Below are 27,407 nucleotides of genomic sequence, written 5' to 3' on the forward strand. Positions count from 1 at the left end.
GGGATGGGGTCGCACAGAGACGGACACGACTGAAGTGACTTAGCAGCAGCAGAAGTTGTGATTACATAGCAGTAGTTGTAATGTTAGTCGCTTAGTCGTGTCCGTCTCCTTGCGACCCCACAGACTATATAGCCCACCAGGCTCCTCTGTTCATGGAGTTCTCCAGGCAAGAATACTGGAGTGGGTTGCCATTCCCTTCTCTAGAGGATCTTCCCAATCCAGGGATCAAACCCAGGTCTCATGCACTGCAGGCAGATTCTTTACCATTTGAGGTATAGGGAAGGTAAAGATCATAAAAATGCTTAACAAATTCAGGAGAAGAATAAGTGAATAAGGTGTGAATTTCAATAGAATTAGAAAATATAAAGAAAGACCAGACAGAGGTGAAAAATACAATAACTGAAATAAAAAGTACATTAGAAAGAATCAGTAGTAGATTAGATATTACAGAGGGACATATCAGTGAGTTAGAAGAGTAGTGGAAATCACTCAAGCTGAATAGAAAAACAGAAAGAATTTTTTAGAGGCCTCAGAAGAAATAAATTCTGCCAACACCTTGATCTCAGACTTTCAGCTTCTATAACTCTGAGAAAAAATATTTTCATTGTTTAGGCCAAAAAGCAATAACAGAAACTAAAACAGTGGTGAAACAAGACTTAAAGAAAGGAGACCGATAAAGAAAATTCTGGGGATAAGAGGAGGGGGAAAAAAATCAGAAGATGCTGAATAGTTCAATATGTCAAATGGAAAGAATTCTGGTCAAGAAACCAAAATATAAAATGTAGGTGTTTTTATTCTGATTAGCTCTGACAGTCCTAATGGAGAGCACACTTCTGCAATAGAATTTTGTTCTGTTCATCTCCTATTAAAATGGGACTCAGCCTTCCTTCCTCACTACATTAAGTTTTAGAATTAAATTTATTCATGTTTGAAATGGTGATGTTGATAGGTTTTCTAAGGGTCTGGTGCACTGGCTGCAATGTTCACAAAATAAATTCGAGGTGACAAGTTTGATTCTTGAAAGAATATAATTCTAAAATGTGTCAGGTTTTTGCTCACTAGAATAATTTTCTAAGCTATACTGTTTCATTTTCCTGAGGTTTCTAGAAGAAAATTAAGATAATTCACCAAAAATCCTTGAAAAATACTTCTGAGTACTTTGAAAAGCACTTTGAAAAATCTTGCTATTTTGAAAACTCTTAATTATAGCACGGTAACAATAACAAAACAGTTATGATTGCCAATATCATGCCTATCACATTAGGCACTATGTGTGTGGTGGTAATCATAGAAAACAGGGAAATTATACACAATTAACCTTTCTGTTCAATAAGAGAACTAATCTATTGCTTTCCCAATATTCCAACTTTGAGAGTCAACATGGATCTTTTCCCACTTATTCACTGCTTTTAACCTTATATGAGGAGGGAAGGAGAGGAACCCCACTTTTGGGATCCTGTTGTATACCTGTATGTGTGCATATAGACACAGGGTTACCTGGCCAAGTAATCTCCAGGAAGGGGAAAGTGGTCCTCAAAGTGTGGTCCCCATAGCAACAACTTCAGTATCTTCTGGGTACTTGTTAGAAATGCAAAACTTCAGGCCCTACCCCAGACTTCTGAATTGGACACCATGGGGATGGGGTTCAGACATCTGTGTGTTGATGAACCCTCCAAGTGATCCTGAAGCATGCTAAAGTTTGCGAACCAGTGAGGGACATTCTCACAGTTGAAAGGTATTTTCCATGGCAAGTAGTTTAGGCTGGGTGACACTCACAAGGACCCCAAAACATTCCCATGAAGGCATCCGTTAGATAATATGCATGTACAGAGCAGCATCATGAGGGCTCAGCAAAAGCACCTAAAGGTGCCCAGTCCCTCAACAGTCCCCTGACATTTCTGGGGAAATGTTCAACCAACTTCAGTATTTTCTGTCCTTACTGTTCCCTCTGAGGAAAGTCTTCCAACTGTGTGGTTTGCTCAGAACAGAGCAATTTATTAAGAAGGGCGTTGGGAGGTCTTCTGGAAACAGGCTCATGATTGAGAGTCCGTGGAAGAGGAAATAGACAGAAAATATCTTTTTCACAACCAGAGAGCAGATACAACTGGTCATCTTGGATAACTCGCAATTGCAATTTCTCTGACAAGGCTATCTAAGCTCCTCCGCAAATTCCAGGATTCTGGAAGCTGTCACCAGGAAAACCCAATGGACAGAGGAGCCTGGTGGGCTACAGTCCAAAGGGTCACAGACAGCTGGACACAACTGAGTGACTAAGTACGTCACCAGGCCCAGCAAACATGGAAAGCTGAGAGGCCTAAGTCCAGAGCCTGGGAGTGGGAGGCACTTTATGTCCCAGAGCAAGACAGGGAAGGAGGTGAAAGAGAGGACAGTGGTGGTTGTTGCCTTCAGGAAATACCAGGGGCCTCAGGAACCAGCATGGTTGCTTGACCCGGTGGACAGTAAGAAGCTAGAGGGGATTCAGTCTTCCAGGGCTGGACACTAATTCTACATCCCACACTGTGGTTTTCTGCCTTACCTTTTCTAGCATGCAAAGTTACTGACTTACTCTTCTTAGTTCTCTCTTTGGTCCATGTCTATTCAGCTAAATTCTACAGTATAGAATACAGGAATCAGAGTCAACTTGAAACTTGAATTAATACTCCACAATTTATTTTCTAGTTGTGTAAGCTTCTTAACCTCTGAGTCTCAATTAAATTCTTTCTTTACCTATAAAATGGAATCAATAAGGCCTACCATCCAGGTTGTTACAAGAATTAAAACAAGTAATGTAGGTAAAATGCCCAGTGCATGCACACATTCAAAACACACAGAGCTCTTTCTTTCCCTCTTATTTCTATCATAGTGTAGTTGGGAGTATTTTATTTTTTACTGAAGCCACTAGGGAAATGAAATCATTACATTTCACCAAAGAACAGTAACTTGGCTTTACATACTGAAGTGAGACGAAGATGAAGCAGAATCCCAGCCCTCGCAACACAGGATGGACATACACACACACATACACATCCCTCTTTTTATTTGTGTAAACAAGATCTGGGCATTTGAGAGGTAGGACTCTGAAATCATACTGTGTGGAAAGGATCTGACCATTATGCCCAGGCTAAGAGGGGCATGTGATGATCTGTCCCATATGCTGCTCATCAAGGCGGTTCATGTACAACCCCAATTCCCCAGTATATCCACTGAGACTAGGTCATAATAAAACACTGAACAGTCACAGTTTAAATCACACAACATAGCCTTCAAATTGTTGGGCCTGTCCAGCCTCCCCACCTGCAACTGAGCAGGACCCTAAGGGGCCTTCCCAGCACAGCCTCACCCCCACCTCCACCTCCCCCACCATGTCCTCCACCCGCCTCTTGTCTAGAGAAAAACTTCCTTGGCCTTCCCCAATTTCCAAAGTGTAAATTTAATCACAAAGTGAGAAAATGCAGAAAGGAAAACAATCAAGCAAAACCAAAATAATAACAACGATATTGGGCTGGCCATTAAACAAAGTCAAAGACCTTTACTTCCTTTTCAAGGGCTATAGATAACAGTCTGAGCCATGTCCTCTGAGCTGTTGTATAGATACTGAAACCCCTATCAGGGGGAAGAAGTTAACTATATGCTGCCCACAAGCATGTAGACCCCAGAAGGCTGGGGTTGGACCCAGAAGGCTGATGATGTTGACTCCTGATTACCTCACTATCAACCAGTCCGAAGAATTCCACAAGATGAACACACACCCTACTACTCCCACCACCCCCCGCCCCATTCTGATTTTAAAACCTTTATCCCGAAAGCCTTCGAGAATTCAAGCCTTTTAAACACTAACTACCTGGACTCCTTGCTTAGCACACTAGCTATAATAAATGCTACACTTTCCTTCACCACAACCTGGTGTCAATAGATTGGACTTACTGTGTATGGGCAAGTGACCCACCTTTGGATCAGTAACACACACGGTGTAAGGCGTGAATGTAAGGAGGCCAGCCACTGGCCTGAGGGATGTGTGGGCTTCCCTGGACTCACAAGGTGACACAGAAACTCCCGTTTTCCCAGTTGTGTAGATGGTGCACTAGGCGCAGTACCTCGCTCCAGGGCTCCACCTGCCACTCCTCGCAGGGCTCCACGTTACAGCTTGCGGTCAGTGGAGGGGGAAGGCCGGCCAGGAACCGGCAGTGAAATGGCCTCAGACTCCGGTGGTCCCGGCTGTCCACACACTGAATCTCCCGGATCTGGAAGCCTCCGCTGCAGTTTCTGGAGCACTGTATGGAGAGTGAGAGAAAAGGGGACACCTGAGTCCTTGGCATCAGGCTGTCCACTCCCAGATACCCAGGGGGTTCACAAAGGATCACAAAGCTCGCAGCTTTGAGTTCCCAGCTTCTAGAGAGGCTGGTGACCTGTCTTTCCTCACACACCGTGGAGAGAAGAGTCACTTAGCAGATCCCTAAGATGGGGCTCCCCGTGTTAGAAAATGCAGGTGTGGAAGTGTGAGAACCGGGTGACAAACCCTGTTCTGTCACTGACTCACTCTGAGCCCTTCCTTGGATGAGCTGCAGAAACGTTCTGAGCCTCAGCTGTCATGTCTGTAAACTGGGGCAACAACTGTTATACGGGGCTATCCCGAAGACTGCGTGGGGGTGGGCTTGGGTGACGCCAGTGCAGCTGCTCCTTGGGATGTCTGTGTTCACTGGAGGCAAATGCAACTGCCCACGAGGGGAGCTCTCTGCCAAGACACACCCAACTCCCCCTCAGAATCCTGCTGAAAACCTCCTTTCTCCCTGACTCTGGACACAGGATTGGTTACCATTTTTTAAGGAAAACAAAGTGAATAACTGCTCAGTGGTTTCATCCCGGGAGTAGGCGAACCCTGTCCTTGGCCCCACTGCCAGGCTTCCCTGCACATAATCATCGTCCATCATCTTTCCTCCTAAGGCTGCCATAGCATGCCTCCATCGCCAAGGGTGTTCTCAACCCATGCCCAGTGCAAGCCCTTAGACAGGTATTCCCCCCCCCCCCCCCGCCCATGCCCAAACCTTGTGCAGCAGCCCCTGCACCCTGATCCCAGTAAAGGAACTCTTCACCAGCAGGTTCCTGATTTCCTGAAGCTCATGACAAACACGGCCGTCCCCAAGTCACCTACGTTTATGTGGCGTATTCAGGAGGACTTCTGTGGTTTACTTTTTGAACTCTTGGACTTTGGAAGCTCCTCCATCCTTCATCTAGGTAGATTTTATTCAATCATAACTCGAGCTTCCAAGACTTGGTCTTCAGTCTATATAGAATGCTATCATGATCAGTTTCCCTTCAGCTCATCTTGCTTGTGCACCCTAGTCTCTCAAGGCCAGTCCCGGCTTGTCTTGTCACTGCCCACCCCCAGGTGGGGACCCGAGGTAGATTGCATGGAGGCTGAGCCCTGAGCTCCTCAGCCCCTCTCCCCTGGATTTTCTGTGGATTAATAATATGTCCTGTGGTCCTTATGTCCTGAATCTTCCTTCCTCCATCCTTTGCTTTACTCACTACTGCTCTTCCCTTAGACTTGGCTTAAATGTCACCTCCTCTGTGAAGTCATTTTTGAATACCTTCTCCAAAGGATATCTATTCCTTTTATTTTCTCTGTTTCCATTGCAAGAACTTGAAATGTGAAACAACTTCTATTTATTCTGTCCATCTTTTCTGTTAGACTGTTTCACTGCCCTGAAGCTGGAAACCCATCTGTCTTGGTCACCATTGCGTCTTGAGCATCCACCATGGGGCCAGGCATGGCACAGATGCTCCTCACAGCTTGTGGAATGAATATATGAATTCTGAGAAAAGGGAAGTTGGGGATTCCCAGTGGGCCAAAGAACTCTGTGGTTACCATGGGGATAAAGAGCAGCCTTCTGCACCCTCCCCATCCTTCCATAAATGTTCTCATTACATTTTGACTGAGAAAATACACCACCACCAAAGCCCACTGCTGTAGGGTATGTTTCCATCTGGCCCCTTCTCTACTTGGTAAAATACCATGTTCCCTTTCCGGCTATGGTGGAATAGCCATAATTGTAGTGTTGTGGATGGTGAAAGAAAATTTCTCAGAACCTTTCATTAGAGGTACCTCAAAAAATACTGATCCCCCCCCCCTTTTTTTTGCCATTTGGCAGATAGTGCGTCACCTGAATGCAAAACTTGGGTTGTAGCATAGCAGATGTGGGCCCATGAGACAAGGGGGCAGATGGATGCTCTAATGCTTCCATAAATCAAGTGTATTTAGCTTCTCAGAAATAAGCAACACTTGCCAGACAGCCCCCCAAAAGCAAATTTAAAACTTCATTTGCCTGCCATGCTGTAAGCACACAGAGAACGAAATAACTGCCAGTTTAAAATCAGCCACAGAACAAACAGGCAGAAAATTCTACACAAAGCAGCCCTTTGTTTGACAGATTTCCAGGAAATAACCCAAGGTTAAGACAAGAGGGCTCTTTATTAGGGATAGGAATTTTACAAGACTTAGTGTACAATGCGGGTTTATTTTCTTATTTTTCATTTGTTGCTACAATCTGTTATTCCTAGAGTTTTCAAATTAGCATTACCCTTTTGTCAAAGAGTGCATTCACAGCCAGGGGGAAATGAAGTTGATTAATATGTTGAAGTAAATATTAAGGAAGGCACTCACTAAATCTGTGACTTTTCTATTTCATTTTCAGAAGGGCCTCTGATTCAGTTAGCAAGAGGGAAGTAGCAGGGCATTAAATCACTCCACTTTGAAAACTGCTCTGCCCTGGTGTATCGAATGCCAATTACTATATTCATTTTCTTCTTGCCCTAAAGGAGGGCTATTTATATTCCTGTTTTCCTAACCTGGAGCCTGTGGACCAGACTGAGGACAGGAGCCAGGCTAAGGAGAATAGAAGGACTGGCTGATGATGCCCATGTGCGACCAAACAGGTCTAGCCATTTTCTGGTTCCCATGCCAGTCTGTTTAACTGATGTGATCAGCAAACCAGACTGAGTTAGAATGAAGAATCCTCTTGGCTTACAGGAGCCACTGGCAAAGAGAAAAATAATACACTCACAACCAGTTTTCCTTGTGTCATTTCTGATTTATGGAGCCATCCTGATACATTTTCCATGTTGGACTCCTACCTAGTGTTCAAATGAATATAGTGAAATTAACCAAACTGAAATTGGGAATCAGTAGACTGCAGAAAGGGAAGAGGAACTAAAAAACCTCTTGATGAAAGTGAAAGAGGAGAGTGAAAAAGTTGGCTTAAAGCTCAACATTCAGAAAACTAACATCATGGCATCTGGTCCCATCACTTCATGGGAAATTGATGAAGAAACAGTGGAAAGAGTGTCAGACTTTATTTTTTGGGGCTCCAAAATCACTGCAGATGGTAGGATCATGGCATCTGGTCCCATCACCTCATGGGAAATAAATGGAGAAACAGTGGAAACAGTGTCAGACTTTATTTTGGGGGGCTCCAAAATCACTGCAGATGGTGACGGCAGCCATGAAATTAAAAGATGCTTACTCCTTGGAAGGAAAGTTATGACCAACCTAGATAGCATATTAAAAAGCAGAGACATTACTTTGCCAACAAAGGTCCGTCTAGTCAAGGCTATGGTTTTTCCAGTGGTCATGTATGGATGTGAGAGTTGGACTGTGAAGAAAGCTGAGCCCTGAAAAATTGATGCTTTTAAACTGTGGTGTTGGAGAAGACTCTTGAGAGTCCCTTGGACTGCAAGGAGATCCAACCAGTCCATCCTAAAGGAGATCAGTCCTGGGTGTTCATTGGAAGGACTGACACTGAAGCTGAAACTCCAGTACTTTGGCCACCTCATGTGAAGGGTTGACTCACTGGAAAAGACCCTGATGCTGGGAGGGGTTGGGGGCAGGAGGAGAAGGGGATGACAGAGGATGAGATGGCTGGATGTCATCACTGACTCGATGGACATGAGTTTGAGTAAACTCCGGGAGTTGATGATGGACAGGGAGGCCTGGTGTGCTGCGATTCATGGGGTCGCAAAGAGTCAGACACGACTGAGCGACTGACCTGAGCTGAACTGACGGAGACTGCATTCAAGTATCTCCCTGACACCAAGTGGCTATGTGACTGCACCTCTGTAAGCCTCCGTTTTCTTCATTAGCATTAAAAAGAGGATAAATTGGATGATTAAACTCTTTCATATTCTATAGTGATATAAGTGTCTGGGATCACTGGACTTGTATTATGCTTTGGTTTCAGAATACTTTCTTGCTCTCCGGAAATACTAAGCAAGGACATGGAAATAATTCTTTTTTGCTCCTTTCCTAATACTAAACAGATTCATAAGACTCTTAAGATCATTCAAAAATAATTCATTCCAAAAATTCTATTTTGAATGGCACCAAAATTCATTCATCTGTCTACTCTCCCATCCCATCCCCACACTTCTCTTCCTCTCTGCTATTAGGCACTTAATTATGTGCCGGCTCTGTACGCCAATCTAGCAGAAGGAAAAAGTCATGCAATGAGCAGAAGTCATGAAGATGATATGTCATAAGCTGTTCATAATCCAGTGAAGGAACAGAGGAGGAGGTGGTTGATTTTACTTGAAGAAGGAAACGCTCACAAAGAGGAGCCAAACCTTGAACTGTATCTTGTAACGTGGGTAAATGCTCACTCAGCTGGCAAACAGTGTGGGGGGCATTCAAGGTGGAAAGAATGACTATGCAAGTGGAGTGAAGCAACAAGTCTTGTTCGGGAACAACATGTTCCCGACACTATCAGAATGCTAGAGTGGAGGGTACAGATGGAGAAAGAGAGATGGGAAGGGGCCACGATAAAGGATCTCATGGTTTGAACATCAGTCCTCAGCTAAAGTGATCTTGAAGGCTTTCTTTAATTGCTGTTCTTTTCTCACTTAGGGATTCCCTTCATCTAAAACACCTGGGGCTTCCAAAAGTGGGTAATAGGTTAGACATACAGTAAATTATACCAAAAGAAAATAAATGCAGTGATTTTGAGTGTATTATTTTCCTTCTGGCAGGTCAATTTTTGCTTTCTGGGCACAGAAGCTCCCCTATAACATGCAATTCTCTGCTATGAAATTTTATACGTTGGGCTTCAGTATGTTTCTGGGAACATGTTATATATGAAAGTCTGTACTTAGCAAGACAGGGTCTCTTCCCCTATATTATTCATTTGTAAAAGTTCAGATCCAAAAAAAAAAATGTAGCACTGAATATTATGAAATGCAAGGTCATAAGAAAAGGTTGCCACTTTTATTTTCAAAAAAAGTGACAGATAATAAAGTCAGCTACTGTAAAATAAAATTGCAACACTGCCTAGGTGGGGAGACAGATCATTCCAAGAAAATGTAAAAATCTTTGATTCATTTCAGAAATAATCAAAATCTGTTCGACTGAACTATGAGAAGTTATTATCATTCTGAGAGAGATAATAAAGAGGTTGTTAAATCACCAGTTTATAAAGCTGCTGGACGTACAGTCAAAATGTTCAGTCAGGAAGTGTGTGATGATGCATAACTTTGGTGTCAAACCCAACTGAAGGTTTTTTAAGCTCATCTTTGTCACTTACTGCATTTCTTTCAGCACAGGAATCAGCTTTTTTTCCCTTAGACAAATTTTATGTTCTGAAATGGCATGCGTCTTAGACTGACATACATATTTATTATGCAGTGTTTCCTTTCCTTCTGAAAAGCTGTCATTACATTGATGAGTTGTCCCCCAGTTGATGATTTTTCAGAATTGAGAGTATCAGTACCACCTGATCATGTGCTAGTGATTTAAACCCTCTAGGCCTTCACTTCCTCAGTGGGAATTAGAAAGAAGGTCCTTTATTGGATGAAAATACGATTGTTCCTCTAAAATTCCTGTGCAGTGTCAGGCGTGTAGGGGTATTTGGCGAGTGCCAGGACACCAGAGAGGTCAAATCTGCCAAAGTTCATGGAGGACCCTGACTCCTTAGTGCTGGGGAGTGGGGACGATGGATTGACAGGACTTACTCCACCAACCCCTGTTCACAGTCCCCTGCCCCAAGTCCAGGAAGCCACAAGTTAGTAAGCACCTGAGAACTACTCCCAGCCTTTACCCAGAGCTCAAAGTTCACCCAAGGCTTTATCTGAACAGTTTTTTTATCATTTACAAAGTGGTTTCACGAACACTCTTTGACTTGTACAACTTCATGAGGTTGGTAGAGGCCATGTGATGTACTTCATTTCCCAGAGGTGAGAAAACTAAAGCTCCTAAGAGGCTGGAAGAATGGATTAGCACCCTACACTGGTGACAGCGTGTGTGCTAGTGTGCTAAGTCACTCAGTCCTGTCTGACTCGTCATGACCTATGGACTGTAGCCTGCTAGGCTCCTGCATCCATGGGGTTCTCAGGCGAGAATACTGGAGTGCCATGCTCTCCTCCAGAGGAATCTTTCCAACTAAGGGATTGAACCCAGGTCTCCTGCATTGCAGGCTGATTCTTTACCATCTGAGCTGCCAGGGAAGACCTTGGTGACAGAGTGGGGCTGCCACCCCAGACATGTCTGATCCCAGGCTCAGTGCTGCTTCTAGGATTTAATTCTGTAGAACTATGCTTTCTCCAGTATGCCTCTGGGACAAACCTAAAGACAATGATCTCAACTTTGTTTCAGACAGATCAATGCATGAAGAAGCAGCAAGTCATTCCAAAAACAACTTCTGGACTTTGTAAAGGTAGAGATCTTAATACACAGGCTCATTGTACTGTCACAAATATGAGAAAATGTCCACAGCAGTGGTATCAGGACTCCATCAAGGAGATGAATGGTGCTGGAGACAGAAGCCTGTAAAACAGCTGCAATTCAGACTGCACACACAGCAGTGGGGAGTTTCTAGTGAGTAATCTGGGGGACCTCAGGTGTGATCCCTGTGGCTTCAGGTGAGGCTGTGGGATACCCGTAATCCCATGAGATTAAGGTGTCTCTGGATCTGAGCTTGTGGTTGGTGGGATAATGCAGAAAGACTCAAGATCAAATTAGAATTCGTCCCTCTGAGAAGGTATTTGTGAAAAGGAAAACCATTGAGTTGGCAGAGTCTAAACCCTCTGGGTGGGCTTCACTGGTGGTTCAGATGGTAAAGAATCCACCTGCCAATGTGGGAGACATGTGTTCGAGCCCTGGGTTGGAAAGATCCCCTGGAGAAGGAAATGGCAACCCACTCCAGTATTCTTGCCTTGGAAATCCCACGGACAGAGGAGCCTGGCAGGCTACAGTCCATGGGGTCACAAAGAGTTGGACACGACTTAGAGGCTACACAACAAAAACAACAAACTAAAAAACAACAACAACAACAACCTCTCTGGATATTTAAAGGTAAAAGCAGGGGTGAGCCTACTCTAGGTTTGGAGGTCTGCCTCTGAGTAAGTTTAAGAGTCCCAACAGAACAGTGAAGCTAAGATGCCCTTCAAATCTTTCCAAGTACATGATTTAGACTTCAGACATCCAAATGGACTGGTTAATAATGTCAAAAAGCTGTCACCAAAATTTGCTGTCATTCAGTCACCAAAATTTAAGATTACATTTAAATAAACATCTCTAGGAAAAACACAAGTCCCGCATTCAATATTCCTAATGACAGAGAAAAACAGACGTCAGGGCAATTGACTTTCAGTAGTTAAATGGGGTCTTTGACAGAAGGTTTATCTATTATCCTGAGGGAGGAGATAGGATAGTACTGACAGGAATGGAGTAACTTTGAGGATTTGAGTTTAGATATAGTGGTCGCCACATTCTGGCAGAACTTGGTGATGTGTCCGAGACAGCTTCTATACCACATCAGGAATGGCACAGGGGTTAATAAGCGTATCAGCAAGCCTCCTGGCCACGACAGAGAAGAGATCCAGAGACTGACAGGGCAGGGATGAGCTGCCAGAGCAGGGCTTCCTTTAGGGGGTCTGACCCCACCAAGAGCTACTGGCTCTCCCATTCCAGTTTTCTATCAGCTAGAATTCCTGGAATTTTACACTGGACTGACCTTTTTAAAAGTGTGAGCTACTTCACACATCTGTCCTTTTTATGAGCCATGTAATTTCCAAGGAAAGGACTAGTCCCAGTGATGGGAAAGTGGAACTTTAGGACTTGGTCAACATTTGGCAAGGTCAGGGACAGAAATGTTTCTTGAGATTTTTCTGGATATGGAAGAGAATTTGTAGCCAGGCATTTGGTCCCTTTTGGAATTTGTTATGAGTTGGAAGAGAAAAAAAAAAAAAAGAACCAGCATTCATTCCTTAAAGAAAAATGGTATGAGAACAGCAAAAAGGGAGGTTGGCAAGGATCAAAGAAATGTGTGGTGATTTTCTCAGGGAGTAGCCCTACTTTCTCTCTCTTGCCAAAGGTCAGAGCCTTTCTTTGGGAAAGGGGGCCTACTGCAGATTAATGACAGTCCTTGCTCCTGTCTGTCGGGTAAGTCTGCCAGGAGAACCAGAGATGGCCAGTGAGACACCTCACGGTCCTGCTTGTCTGGGGACCTGAGTTTTCCACCAGATGAGGGTGCTAACAGATGCCAGCCTCCCCAAACTTTGGGGCAGCTCCTTCTCCTTCTGTGTCAAGGCCATCAAGGGAAACTGGCTCCCCAGAGAGAAGAAGGCAATGGTGCCTACAAGGTGTGTTGATGTGAGGGGGTATGGAGGGTGAGCTTGGCAACAGAAGATGTATGCACAGCTCCTATCTCTGCACCCCTCCTGCCAAGCGGCTCTGAATCCCATCTCGACCAGTGGCTCTATGAGCTGGGTGCATCTGTATTCCTCAGGGGCTGGCTCAGCCCCATCCCGGTGACAGGTGATCGGGGCCTGATTCCTGCCCAGAAGAACCAAGGCCAACCAATCCGAAGACCTGACAAAGCCTTTCACCAGGGACTATGCAGGCAGCACAGAGAAATCAATAATGACTCTAGGTTAGCAAGGACAGGAACATCGCACTTCAAAGAGATCAACATAGGAAAGACGCTTTTAAAGACCAACCTTTGATGTTTCAGCTTTCTTTTCATTTTGAGTCTGGTAGATTCTATGCTTTGTGAGCAGCTGCTGAACCATGATTTAATTATACATCTGCTCATGTATCATTATTAATTATAATGTTAAGTTTAAGCAATTTAGAAATAGTGTCGCAGGCTGGACAAGCAAATTAAATTACACAAATTTAACTTCTTTCCTTCTCAGTTTATCCGGTAAGGGAGGACAAGCGGATAAAAACATGTGGGCTAATGAAAACTCCGTGCTTGCTCTGAGGCTATTGTGTAGCTGAAAGTAGGCTCATGACAATGCCTATGGTTCACTCATCTGCCAGTTTATCGCAGAAGGGAGGCAGGAAGCGAGGCAGGAAATCTACTTTAGCAAATGGCGCTGGTGTAAGTCCACCCGCCCCCGCCCCCCGAAACACTGCTGAGCTGGTCCATTACCTTGCTCCAGTTTCCCACTTTCCAGCTGGCGCAGGGACGGAGGTGGCACCTCTTGGCCGGGTCTGGCCTCCGCAGGGTGGCGCAGTCGGAATCCACGTGGGTGCTGCACTGCACGCTCCGCCAGTAGGTCCCCAGCCCGCAGGTGGTGGAGCACTGCCCGGGAGGAGGGAGAGATGACAGAGGCTCAGGGCAGCTTCCTCACTACAGCTCACCCCGCCCCACCCCACCCCGGAGGCAGGGGTCCTCCATTTGGCTACTCACTAAACCCTGCGCAGAGCTTCAGAAACTTAGCAGCGCTGGGGCTCCCGCCGCGAACAATCGGAATGGCTGAGGGTAGGGCTCAGGCAGCAGTAGTTAAAAAAACAAACCCCAGCTGATTCTAATAAGCAGCCAGGGTTGAGAATCCCTGATTTCTCTGCGGGAGGAAAACCCAGTGCAAATGGAAATCTGCTTCCCTTTACAAAGTTTCCTGGCTAGAAGGTCTATGGAATGACTACGAGCTACGGGCACACTGCTGCATTTCATCAACGCTGTTCATGGAAAGAGAAGAGTAGAAAATAGCCTAGGTCAACGGTTGTTTCACCTGGCTCATTTATGGAGGCAAATGGGCTTTCCTGGTGGCTCAGTGGTAAAGAATCAGCCCGGCAACACAGGAGAGGTGGCTTCGATCCCCGGGTCAGGAAGATCCCCTGAAGAAGGAAATGGCAACCCACTCCAGTATTCTTGCCTGGAAAATCCCACAGATGGAAGAGCCCGGAGGACTATAGTCCATAGGGTCACAAAGAGTCAGACACAAATGAGCACCCGAGCACTGTATTATGTGTGTATACATACCAGTGAACCGCGAGGGAAGCCCATTTACCTCCATAAATGAGCCAGTTGAAAAAACTGTTGACCTAGGCTATTTTCTACTCTTCCCTTTCCATGAACAGCATTGATGAAATGCAGCAGTGTTCCTGTAACTTGTAGTCATTCCACGACCTATACATATATACACATAATACATACATACACGTATACATAATACACATAAACATATATAAAATATGTGAAAGTGAAAGTCACTCAGTTATGTCTGACACTTTGTGACCCCATGGACTACACAGTCCATAGAATTCTCCAGGCCAGAATACTGGAGTGGGTAGCCTTTCCCTTCTCTAGGGGATGTTCCCAACCCAGGGATTGAATCCAATTCTCCCACATTGCAGGTGGATTCTTTACCAGCTGAGCCACCAGGGAAACACAAGAATACTGGAGTGGGTAGCCTATCCCTTCTCCAGGGGATCTTCCCTAGCCAGGAATGAACCCGGGGTCTCCTACATTGCAGGCGATTGTTAACCAGCTGAGCTACCAGGGAAGCCCATATATATAATATATATTAGAGACAATAACAGCTGAAGTGCATAGACTCGTTGCACTAGCGGCCCCACTGTTCACACCCATGCTGTTTGCAATGGACTTCACAGCTCCTGTCATCAAAATAGAATGTTATTTCCCCAGCTGTTGAATCAGGACTGTTCTTGTACCTTTCTTTTGCCAAGAAAATGCAGTGGATGATGGTGTGCAAGTTCTTAAGAAATCTTGCTTGTTTCAGTTCTCTCTCTCAGACCCTTGTCTCTACCATGAGAATAAAACTGGCTAACCTACTGGAGGATGAGAGATCATGTGAAATCAAGCTGGGTGACCCAGCTGAGGCCATCCCAGACCAGCCAGTCTTCAGCCAACCCTTCACCAGATGCATGACAAGCCAGGCTGAGATCAGCTAAGCTCAGCTTGGGTCAGAAGACACTTTCAGCAATCCACAGACTCATGGACAAAAATGAACGTTTACTGAGGTTTTATGGTTGGTTGTTACAAAGCACTATTGTGGTAATAGATAATGTATACAACTACACAACAGGTACTTTTCCTATATTTTCTCTAACCTCGGAGATTCAGGATACAATTAGAATTCTGCAGTTCACTAATTGTGTGATCTTTGGTGGTTTCCTAACTTCTCTAGGAAGTAAAATTGGTGATAAGACTAGGATCTTATTTAAGTTGCTGTGAGAACAGTAGAGTTAATCCATACACAAAGTGAGTGATCTACAAATGTTACTTATTAAACATAGCACTGTAACTGAAGCTCCAATACTTGGTCACCTGATGCAAAGAGCTGACTCATTAGAGAAGACCCTGATGCTGGGAAAGATTGAAGGCAGGAGGAGAATGGGACGACAGAGAATGAGATGGTTGGATGACATCACCAACTCAATGGACATGCGTTTGAGCAAGCTCCAGGAGACAGTGAAGGACAGGGAAGCCTGGCATGCTGCAGTCCATGGGGTTGCAAAGAGTCAGACAGGGCTGAGCGACTGAGTAACGACAAAAACAAATATTGCACACCTGCAAGGTCAGCGCTGTGAGTCCCACTCTCCAGATTTCTGGGGCCCAAAGAGTTTAGCAGTTATGCTCAAGGTCACAAAGACAATACAGTGTTAATTTCACACCATGGCAAGGAAAAAAAACAATGTTTGTTCTAAACCCAGGAGAGGAGCTAGTGAAACCAAATTCCCAGGCTAGTGATGACCTTGGTACATCTCAAGTGATGTCTATAGCTCTGTGTGCCATATTTATGTGGTAAATAAACGTGTCTCTGGGGATCTGAGTCTAGTCCTGTAGGGTTCAGATGTGAGCAGACATTTGTTTAATTCCTTTTTGACAATTTCAATTTAGGCAGCAAACGAGTCCAAAGACAAAGATGACAGGAGGACATTCATGGAATGCAGTAAGCGAAAGGGGACTCCACTGATTGTCTCTTATGTTGGTTTAAAATTGGGAGTGGGGGGTGCAGAGACGAGAAGATCCTGAGGAGGCAGAGGAACAGCTTTTCTTTGTCCTGGGAACCTTCTCCCTCCTTACAGCCAGTGGCCCTGTGATAACTGATTTACCAGGTCAAGGAGCAGGTATTGGGGTGTTCAGAACTGGAACTGCTGTGCAGGGCTATATCAGAATCATGTGAAAACTGCTGTGAAAGGCTGTGGAAAGTTACACTGTCACTTCCATTTACATGACTGCACAGCATACATTTCACTGACTGGCCCAGGGGATCTGACTGAATGAAGAGGTAATGGGATGAGAAGTGATCTTCTGTCACAATGAGATCCACACCCATGCACAGTGTGCGGCTCCTGAGTTTTCTGTCTTGTAATATATCTCAAAGTAAATACTCACTGAGCACTTCCTATATGCCTGACACTCTTCTACACACAAGTTATTCCTCTTATTTCATAATAATCGTATGAATCAGGCATTGTTATCCTCATTTTAAAAATGAGGAAATGGGTGTGGAGAGAACATACAGTCAGTAAGTGATGGAGCTAGTACTCAAACCCAGAATGTCTGCTTTCAAGTTTTATGTCTATTCACAATATGAACTTGGTTTTGGTGGCTTAGATGGTAAAGAATCTGCCTGCAATGCAGGAACCCTGGGTTTGATCCCTGGGTTGAGAAGATCCCCTGGAGAAGGGAATGGCTACCCATTCCAGTATTCTTGCCTGGAGAATCCCATGGACAGAGATGTCTGGTGGGTTATAGTCCATGGGTTCACAAAGAGTCGGACATACACATTTAATATTTGAAATCACAAGTAGTTAGAGGCATACGCTGTGAACAGCCCTTCAGCACAGGACAGAAAGTGGGAGGACAAAGGTAAGAGAGATTTCTGATTGAATGCTAAGGAACTTTAGAACTTACTTCCAATATTAAAGAGCAAGAAAGTCTTTATGGAAGACGCAGCTCAAAGCTTGATACTTAAGAATAGGTAGGATTTATTAATAAAAGGAGAAGGAGAAGGAAATTTCAGGCAGAGAAAACCATGGAAACAAAGGAACTGAGCTGAGATGAGCAGAAGGTTTAGTGGAAACAAAGTAGTTGAGATTTGCTGAGGCTTAGGTGGGTGAAGGCATAGGAGTTAGTATGTTGAAAGCTGAATTATTCAAGGATGTGAGGGCTGTTGGATAATAGAGTGGACTTTGTATGATCTGATATGCAATGAAGAGACATTAGCAATTTATGATTAGGTGTTCAGAATGATTAGAAAATTCCTTTAGGAAGAGTAATATGGTAGTAATATGGCAATACATCGCTTGCGATATGTGGAAAGCATTGGGGAGAGCAGAGATATTAAGTACCCAGACCAGCAAGAGCAAGAGCAAGAGCAAGGGCAAGGGTCCTAACAAGAGTAGCAACCGAGTGTCCACCATTCCTGACTATTGTGGTGCTACTGGCATTTTGGATTTCCCAAAATGTCACAGGACCCTCATGATCTTTGGCTCCTAGACCCTGAATGCTGGCATCAGCCTCTCCGCCCGCACTGTAACAAACAAAGCATCCCTACTTTTTTCTATATGCCTCCCAGCAGCAGACTGGAAACCACTGGGCCTAAATGAGCAGGAAATAAAGAGATGACAGACACGATGTTTTTATTTCCTGTTCATTGAGGCCTCCCCAGTGGCTCAGTGGTAAAGAACCTGCCTGCAATGCAGGAGACGTGGGTTAGATCCCTGGGTTGGGAAGATCCCCTGGAGAAGGGAATGGCTACCCACTCCAGTATTCTTTTTTTTAAAATTAATTAATTTTAATTGGAGACTAATTAGTTTACAGTATTGTGGTGGTTTTCACCAGACATTGACATGAATCAGCCATGGGTGTACAGGTGTCCCCCCATCCTGTACCCCATCCTCACCCCCTCCCACCTCCCTCCCCACCCCATCCCTCTGGGTTGTCCCAGAGCACCAGCTTCGAGTTCCCTGCTTCATGCATTGAACTTGCACTGGTCATTTATTTAACATATGGTAATATACATGTTTCAATGCTATTCTCTGATATCGTCCCACCCTCTCCTTTTCCCACAGAGTCCAAAAGTCTGTTCTTTACATCTGTGTCTCTTTTGCTGTCTTATATATAGGGTCATCATTACCATCTTTCTAGATTCCATATACATATGTTAATATCCTATATTGGTGTTTCTCTTTCTGACTTACTTCACTCTGTATAATAGGCTCCACTTTCGTCCACCTTATTAGAACTGACCCAAATGCAGTCAGTCTTTTTTTTTTTATAGCTGAATAATATTCCATTGTGTATATGTACATAGCTTCCTTATCCATTCATCTGACAATGGACATCTAGGTTGCTTCCATGTCCTAGCTATTGTAAACAGTGCCGCAATGAACATTCCACTCCAGTATTCTTGCCTGGAGAATCCCATGAGCAGAGGAGCCTGGTGGGCTACAGTCCATGAGGTTGCAAAAGAGTTGTACACAATTGAGCAACTAAACAACAAACAGGAAATAAAGAGGAGATGATAGACATGATGAGAGGACAGACACAGACCCAAAAACTGTTAGGGTTTTCTAGTAGGACAGGAAAGCCTGATCTCAATGGTTATCCTGGGCTTCCTAAGGTGTAGTGACTGAGTGGCCAATGAGACCATTCTAGGGAGGGACAATCCCAAAGAAACAACTTCAGAGATGAGTAGAATAAAAAGTCAGGGGACAGTGGGAAACTCACAACCCAAAGTTTTCATTCTGAATCCTGATCCTCTCAGACAGTTCTGTGTATGAAACATTTTGACTCAAAAGATGCTTAAAGGGAGCAGGCACCAAGCCCAGTCATGGAGGGGACTCCTGCCAAATGTGGACTTCTAGGCTGGTAATATCCTTGTAGCTTTCAAAACCTCTGCAGTCTGGGCCAATTCCCCTTTTCCAGCCAAACTGCCTAGAGTTAATAGTCCCCAACGGCTCCACCATGGTTGCCAAATATTGGGTGAGCTATGATGTACTCAGTAAGACAGTTTATTTCTGTCAAAGGATGACAGGAGATAGAATTAATTCTTTGTATCTTGATTGCCTATAATCAGAATGTTTCAATTAACCTCTGGGCTTAGACAGTCATTGGAGTTGATAGGTACTTCTATTTAGGTTTACTTTATTTGAATATAGTAACTTCTCACTAGATCAATTAACACTTGTCAATTAACATATATTAAATATCCTCAGAACAAAAGCATTAAAACACATTTACATAAGAGGATGAGAAAGGAAACTAATTTCTAGGTCATCCAAAGCCACTTTTTAATGAAACTTTTGTAATGTATTATTCTGTGGACTGAGAAGAGCTATCCATCTTTATTTACCCTCCTAATGTGAGGACTGTTTCATCTGAAAGGGTCTCTCCTTGGGCTGCACTTTAGGGTCTCCTTCCATTTCAATACTATAAATGTTTCCCCAAAAGTCACCAGTGACTTATTCATTGTAAGATCCATTAGGTCCACTGTTAATTCTCACATTGCTTGATGTCCGTGGCACTACACCTGTTGATTTGTCTTAATTAGTAGACTGTTCCTTACTAGTCTTTCACATGGGATCTCTTTGCCATCCAGCTTCTTAAAATGTTAGTGTTTTCCAGAGTCCCATCCTTGGGCCACTCCTGTTTGCAGCCTACAGTTGTACTTGGATGACCTTGCTCACTTCCAAGGTTTGAACTTCTCCCCATTGGTCATGGCCACCAAATGCCATCTCCAGTTTTCACCACTCTCAAGAACCTCAGATAAATACACACAAACATCTGCTGGTTATCCTTTGGATATCCCAAAGGTCCTGCCAACTAAACTCAATCTATAACTGGACTCATCATCCTTTCTTTGTCTCTGTTGAAACTCACTCTTTCTGTACATTGTATGATATCTCAGTTTATGGGAGCACCACCCATTGGATACCCAAGATTCCAATGGAATAGTCATGACAGACTCCTCTACACCTCTCTTCTCCTCACATTCCACATCCAGTTATTCACAAAGTCCTACTGATTTTAAGTTCCCCATATCTCCTGAACTTATCTTTCCCTCTTCATCCCAAGCATTCTTGTCATCGTTCTCATCTAGACTACTGCAGTATTCTCCCAACATGTCATATCCCTTATCCTCACTGCTTCCGGAATGGGCCACCTAAAACACACAGTGGGCCATGTCATTCAGTGGCAGAGACTGCTAGATCCTCACTACAGTCCTTTTTCCTCATCCTCCTGAGCATTCAACTGCATTATGTTTTCTATCCATTTTGCACTTTGCTTGGGTCAAATGAGTTCTAGACAGTGGAACATGAGCAGAAGTGATAAATGCCCCCTTCTAGGTTTGGCCCATAAAACCTCCTGTGGGAGAGCCTCTGTGCTCTTTTCCTTCCTAACTGTGACTAGGATGGTGACCCCAGGGCCAATTTGAAGATGGGAGGATGGTAGAGCCATTGTCAGACTGGAATCTCAAAGAACTACACATGGGTCAGAGCCTTATTCTCTACCGCTACCATTGCAGACACAGAATTACCATGTATTATTATGTGAGTGAGAAATCAACTTCTATTTCGGTGAACCACACTTGTTTGGCTCTATTGTTAACAACAGCCTACCCCTCAGTGTGCATCTGCACATGACTTCTAAGTACACACACATATTGTACATATGCCATTATGTACAATGTCATTCATACTTTATTCTGATATTGATACCATATGCATGCCTTTCATCTAGTCTTTCACCCTCTGTTTATCCTTCCTTGTATTTTTCTCAAGACCCACACTGTCTTTAATGGAAGGTGCTTTCAGACTTCATCTCCATTGACTAATTAACAGAATCCTACAAATTAACAGGTAGCCTCAGTTTCCATAACTTGTTCTCTTTGTTGTTGAATTTAGACCAGACTGTTTTGTTGGTTAGAGGACAATAAGCCTATTTAAGTCCTTTAGGGGTGACCCATGTTTTTGAAAGGAAAAATACCTTTTGAGGGTGCTATGTGAAATGATACCATTCATAAATCTACACAGTCCATTTTTATTTCAAATATCTAGGCTGGCTGAATCCACTTCAGTGACCATTTGCTCCTGCAAACTCAAAAATAACCACAAGCCCTCAGTGTTATTTGAAAGCACCTTCTTGTGAACCATGTGATTTTCTCATCTGTCTACCCAGGGTTACCACATAACTGGCATTGTTTTTATGGATCATATGATCAAGGAAGAAACAAATAAAACAGAAGGCAGAGAGAGTGGTGATGCTTCGGATTGTAAAGCAATGGATCATAGGCTAGGAAGTCTGTCTGCTTGGGTTCAAATCCCTTCCGTGTGTGTGTGATTCTGGCTAGCTACTTCACCTTTCAGCTCTTCCTCATTTCAACAACGGGGGCTACATTACCAATCTCCTTGGGCTGTACTGAGGGTTATGGGAGTGACTACATGTGAAATAGCATGAAGTCATTCTATAAAGCATATCACACACTTCATACACATTCACTGTCAACGTCCTTCTCATCATTAAGAGCCCAATTAGACTTTGCTAACAGAAAGAAATCTGACCAAAATGTCAGGGATCATAAGACTCATTCCTCTCCTTTTTGAACAAATTGGATTACTCTAAGCCTGGAAATCTTTCTTGCCCTCCTGAAACTGGATTCTTTACTTGCAAATGGAGATAATAAGATGACTCTCCATTGACAGAAAATGTAATGAACATGATTTCACTTTAGAAATCAAAATAGATCAATGTGAAAACATAGTTTGAATGCAAATAAAAAAAATTTGAAAGGTTGCATATACCTATTTTTTGCCAGTATAGTCAATTTCGGGACCAATGGTGCTGACTAATTTATACAACAGATTTTAAACAGTGAACTTGTCAGCTGCTGCTAAAATTTACTAGAGAGACTGCGGATTAGAGTGGAAAGATTTAGAAGGCTCATCTTCCAATTGACGTGTCTATAGACAAGTCACTTAACTGTTAAAAATCTTAGTTTCTGTAATTGTGAATTGGTACAAATGGAGAGCTTACCTGCTCCCCGGGACTGTGAAAAGGAGAAAATAGGAGGCTATATATGAAAGTGGTTTGGAAATTAACATGCCTCATAAATTAAATGTATTGTTATTTTTACATTAGCTGCTAATACTTCTTTTTGGCTAGGGAGATGATTCATGCATCGTCATAAAAATTGCTGAATGATTTGAACATGTGATTATTTTGCCACAAAGTTCTCTTTTGAGTTGTCAATTTATTTTTAACAAGTTCAAATACTGTGCATTCAAAATACAAATCGGTGAGAAATGATTGTGATGCTTCAAAGGATGTAATTAGTTTTAGAAATGGAGAAACAAATATCTAGCCAAATTCCTGTAGCCTGAAAACAGGAACCAATGTTTTGCCATCATGTTTATTTTCTTCTTACTCTATCTATGAGTCAAAAAGAGTTTTTTTCAAGAGAATTCTTTTAATACAAGCAAACACTGAGTCAAAAAAAAAAAGAATTGTTAATAAAGTAAGCATAGAATTCTTTTAAAGAAGTTTGTTTTAGATTTCCATTCCAATTGTGACTACTTGATGGGTTTAACCCAGATTCTCAACATTGGCTTTCTGAATGAAGTATGAACTCAGTTCCTCCCATAGGATTCTTTGAATCTTATGGATTCTTTGGTCCTTCATCATAGAATTCTTACAGTTTGTAGCTGGAAGGGACATTGGAGAGGAGAGGTGATTTGTACTAGCTTTACGGTTCTGGAGATCAAAAGCAGGTTCAGAGAGGCAGACTGAATTCTCCACTGTCACACAACTGGCTGACTCAGGTCTCCAATTGAGTTCTAGGTACTTCTCACTCTATCTCACTACATTGTTCTGTTACCCTGGACTTTTTTTTTTTCATATTTGGAGTTAGGTGAAGAGGGAGGTGAGGGCATGGACCTGATTGCTTCACTTTTTTTCAAGTCCATTTGGAAATCTGCACAGAAATGCAACACCCCTAGCTAATTCCATATAGAATCAGGCCTGGGTAAGAAACAGAACTCTTACCTCACTCCAGTTTCCAACAATCCAGTAGGCAGGGCTGTGTCCCATCGAGAGCTGCTTGTAATCCGAGGCATTAAGCAGAAATCCCTCAGCCATCAGACTTGTTGCATCTTCCTTGGTCAGGACCAGTCCAGGACTCTGTGTTAGGTTCATGTTGCTTGGAAGTTCTGGGGCGCGATGGTTTACTGGCTCTTTGGAGTATGCTGGCTGGTTGTCTGCTCCCAGAGGGAGTGGAGTATTAGCTGGCTTTTCAGTGACCATCCCTTCAGCTCTGGATGCTCCATTTTTGACAGTAATGGGCCTTTGGCTGGGTACCAGTCCTTCTGATACTGTGCTAAAGAGTGGCCATAGAGATGTCCCCCCAAGATAAGGGGTTGGTGGAGCTCCAAGTGGTATTTCTCTACTTCTTTCCCCTGGAGCATCATTTCCAGGTTCTCTGATCTTGGTCCATGTCACAGAGTTGTTCTCATGTTTTTTCTCAGATGGTTCACTGTCTTCCCCTGAGCCACTGTGAATCTCCATTTCTGGCTCTTTGGTCAAGGGACTGTAAAACGAAGTCACCTGCCAAGTCACAGCATTGCTGGAAGTTGACAAGTCAGAACCACTCGTCGTTGTGATGACAAGGTCTCCCTCGGAGGTAGGACCAGTGTCAGGATTGGAAACATTTTCTTCATTTGGCTGGATGCTCAAAGACAGAGAAGTGAGGGTGGGCTGGGAAGTACTTCCAGTGGAAATGACATTATGGGTGTCCAGTTCAGTTTGGATTGAACTATTCTGCCCCTGCTTCCCATCCAGGTCTCCTTTGGAGGCTGTGGAAGGATCAGGGCTGTTAATTGTCGGAGTGCTTGGGCTCAGAGGCCCAGGCACTGTGGGTGTAGTCAGCACCCTGGGACTGGGTGTAGTCAGCATCCTGGGACTGGGTGTAGTTGGAGGGACAGGCTTGAAGGGGTCAGGTGTTGGTAGCTTTTTCCCACTGAAAATTGTGCCTCTGTTGGGCTTCAGAATTCTCCGGCTGGATGGGCACTGCTGGAGGCCACAGAGAGCTCTGCTGTTGGGCTTCCTCGTCATGTCGCAGGGCTCATCGTGGTTCTTGGCACACGTGACACTGCGAATCCGTACTCCACCACCACAGGAAACAGAGCACTGGAAAAGAGAGATGGCTGTCAGTCGAGTGGGAAAGACGCATTGCTTCTCATGCTATGATTTACAGCAGATCAGGACAGGCCCAGTAGAGACTGCACTGTGCAGCTAAAATCATTTCCTACCTTTGTATTTGACTTCTGTGCAATTTTAGTTTCCCATAGAAATATGTATTTTGGGGAGACCAGCTGGGACTCAGGACTAACAATCTACCCTTCACAAACTGAAATGCAAACCATGACGTGGTAAAACTAAAGTCTTTCTGGGCCAGGACTATTGGATGGTGGATCCGCAGAGGGCAATGATTTAAACAATCGCCTGATTTTTCAGAAGAGATGGAAAGATTATCTTCCCTAAGGTTTCAGTGCTATTTAAAGTGTTTTATGTATTTTCTGGAATCTATTAATTTAATGATAATGAGCCTGTCCCTTTATATTCATATAAGTCACACAGCCTCACTCAGGTATGCTAAGCTCCATTTTCTTGCTTGTTGTCAGATGGATTGAGATTAAAAGCTAGACAGTCAGTGTATGCATAACATGTATATAGCTCCAGGACCTTTTGTGAAATTTAAAGGTGGGAAGTTAATCAAAGGTGGGGAGATACCCTGTCCAAAGAGTTAGGGCAGCCCTGGAGCATGGTGTCGATTTATACATGGACGTTGTGGCAGCTGCCTCTCCCTCGTGGTCCTCCCAGGGCATGCAAAGCACGGGTGGCTAGACGGCCTTTGAAGGAATCCTAACAGGACAGTCACTCCTCAGGATTCATGGCGAAGATCTCTTTGCAACCCTATGGACCATAGGTCACCAGGCTCCTCTGTCCATGGGGTTCTCCAGGCAAGAATACTGGAGTGGGTTGCCATGTCCTCCTCCAGGGGATCTACCCAGGGATAGAATGTGCACCTCTTACATCTCCTGCATTGGCAGGTAGGTTCTTTACCACTAGCACCACCTGGGAAGCCCAAACCATACATAGTACATAGTTGTGATCAATACATAACACTAGGTTTCTTGATATATTTTTTTAAATCACATTTTTACCCAACTGCTCCATTTTTAGCTTTCTTTTCCAATGATAGGTTAAAGTATCTACCCAATAGTTGGTTCTTGAACACGGACTGTCCAGGAGTTTGTGTTGGCTGGCTCGCATTTGTCTGTCTCACCTCTCTGACTCTAACATAGGTTTCTTGAAGATGGGGACTACATAATGTTCTCCTCTGGAGAAGGGAGTGACAACCCACTCTGGTATTCTTGCCTGGGAAACTCCATGGACATTGGAGCCTGGTGGGCTACAGTGCATGGAGTCCCAAGAGTTGGACATGACTGAGCAACTAACACTTTCATGCTTGGGGGAACAGTGCTTCATAGACCAAATCCTACTTTCAAATTTATTAGAAAATAAATTTCCTGGATTTCAAAGGGCTTCACAGCCATTATTCTTTGTGATACCCTGTGAATATCAGCCCTGTGAGACCTATACAGCCGTGAGATTTACAAGACTCTTACAAGAGAGGAAGCTGACACTCAGGAACCTGCTTGAAAGGTTACAAGTCAGTGGCAGAGTAAAAATTGGATTAATTCCATGCCTCTCCCGATCCACCAAAAAAAAACAAAACCCTAGCACAGCATGGTGGACAAGCAATTTGTCTACTGAATTCACTTACTGACTTGATCAAACTTTTGATTTTTGAAAAGTTACCCAAAGGCTTTTATTCATAAGTGAACTCCGGGATACTTCTTGGGATACAATGATCACTTACTACATATTTATTAAGTGACTATTCTACCTGGAAAATAATCAGGAATGGGGATATTCTTCTCCCTGGGAGCTTATGCATTTTTCACTTTGAGTTTCTTGCCTTCTCAAATCCTACTTTCAAGTTCCTCTGTATTAGAAAATAAATTTCTCCTTAATTTTGCTCCAATCCAGCATAATCACTCACTGCTATCTGTTAAAATCAGCGTCTTTGAAAAGCAGGAGATGCATGTGAGTACAGAAGACTGTGTTGCTCAGGGAATGTTCAACTGCAGAGTTGGGTCAATCAATAAAGCTATAGTGCTTCCCAGGTGGTGCTAGTGGTAAAGGACCCACCTGACAATCCAGGAGACATAAGAGATGCGGGTTCCATCCCTGGGTCGGGAAGATTCCGTGGAGGAGGGCATGGCAACCCACTCCAGCATCCTTGCCTGGGAAATCCCAGGGACAGAGAGCCTGGGGGGCTACAGTCCACGGGGTTGCACAGAATCAGACACAACTGAAGCTGTGAGATTAAGATGTCAACAAACACCTAAACAACCAGCTCGAAGACTGAACTTCCAAGTTTGTTTTGATGTAACAGTATTAATCTTTGGACTTGCCTGGTGGCTCAGACGGTAAAGAATCTGCCTACAATGCAGGAAGCCTGGGTTTGATCCCTGAGTCAGGACGATCCTCTGGAGAAGGGAATGGCAACCCACTCCAGTATTCTTGCCTGGGAAATTCCATGGACATTGGAGCCTGGTGGGCTACAGTGCATGGAGTTGCAAGAGCTGGACATGACTGAGCAACTAACACTTTCACGCTTGGGGGAACAGTGCTTCATAGACCAATAAATGCACACTTATTTCCAACTAAATGGAGACCACCAATAAAGCTCTTAAAACCCTGCAGTGAGGAAATGGTCTCTTGTAGCATCTTCTGTGACTCACTTCACTTTAAAGCCTGAAAAGTGCAGCCTCTGGGTTTTTACTTTTCTGGCTTGCTACAATGTTTCTGCTTTTCTTGTGTATGAAGAGACTTTATGCTGCACTCATTTTAGTCATCCTGAGTCACTTCTCCACTGATCTGAACTCCTAGTGTTTTCAAATCTCCACTTTGTAAAACTGTATCAGTCTAAGTAAATAATACTCTAGGTATGCCTGAACATATTTCCATGCTGGCTGCCTCAGATAGGTTCCAATTTGAGAACTGATTCAGAAATCAAGACCCGGATGACCCTAATACCAA

At 43.8% G+C, this 27,407-nt stretch overlaps 1 protein-coding gene across 1 annotated transcript in view; it reads right to left on the reverse strand.

Annotated features, from left to right (window-relative positions):
* Window positions 1–27,407, reverse strand: part of ADAMTS12 (ADAM metallopeptidase with thrombospondin type 1 motif 12) — a 378,176-nt gene that overhangs the window by 31,460 nt on the left and 319,309 nt on the right. The window contains exons 19-21 of the mRNA XM_070476558.1: window positions 23,286–24,425; window positions 13,419–13,571; window positions 4,095–4,271 (exon numbers count right to left, since the gene is read on the reverse strand). Of these exons, the coding sequence (XP_070332659.1) occupies window positions 4,095–4,271; window positions 13,419–13,571; window positions 23,286–24,425 (1,470 nt within the window). The remainder of the gene's footprint in view (window positions 1–4,094; window positions 4,272–13,418; window positions 13,572–23,285; window positions 24,426–27,407) is intronic.

Source organism: Odocoileus virginianus, chromosome 14, assembly GCF_023699985.2.
Source record: "Odocoileus virginianus isolate 20LAN1187 ecotype Illinois chromosome 14, Ovbor_1.2, whole genome shotgun sequence".
NCBI classification, from domain to species: Eukaryota; Metazoa; Chordata; class Mammalia; order Artiodactyla; family Cervidae; genus Odocoileus; species Odocoileus virginianus.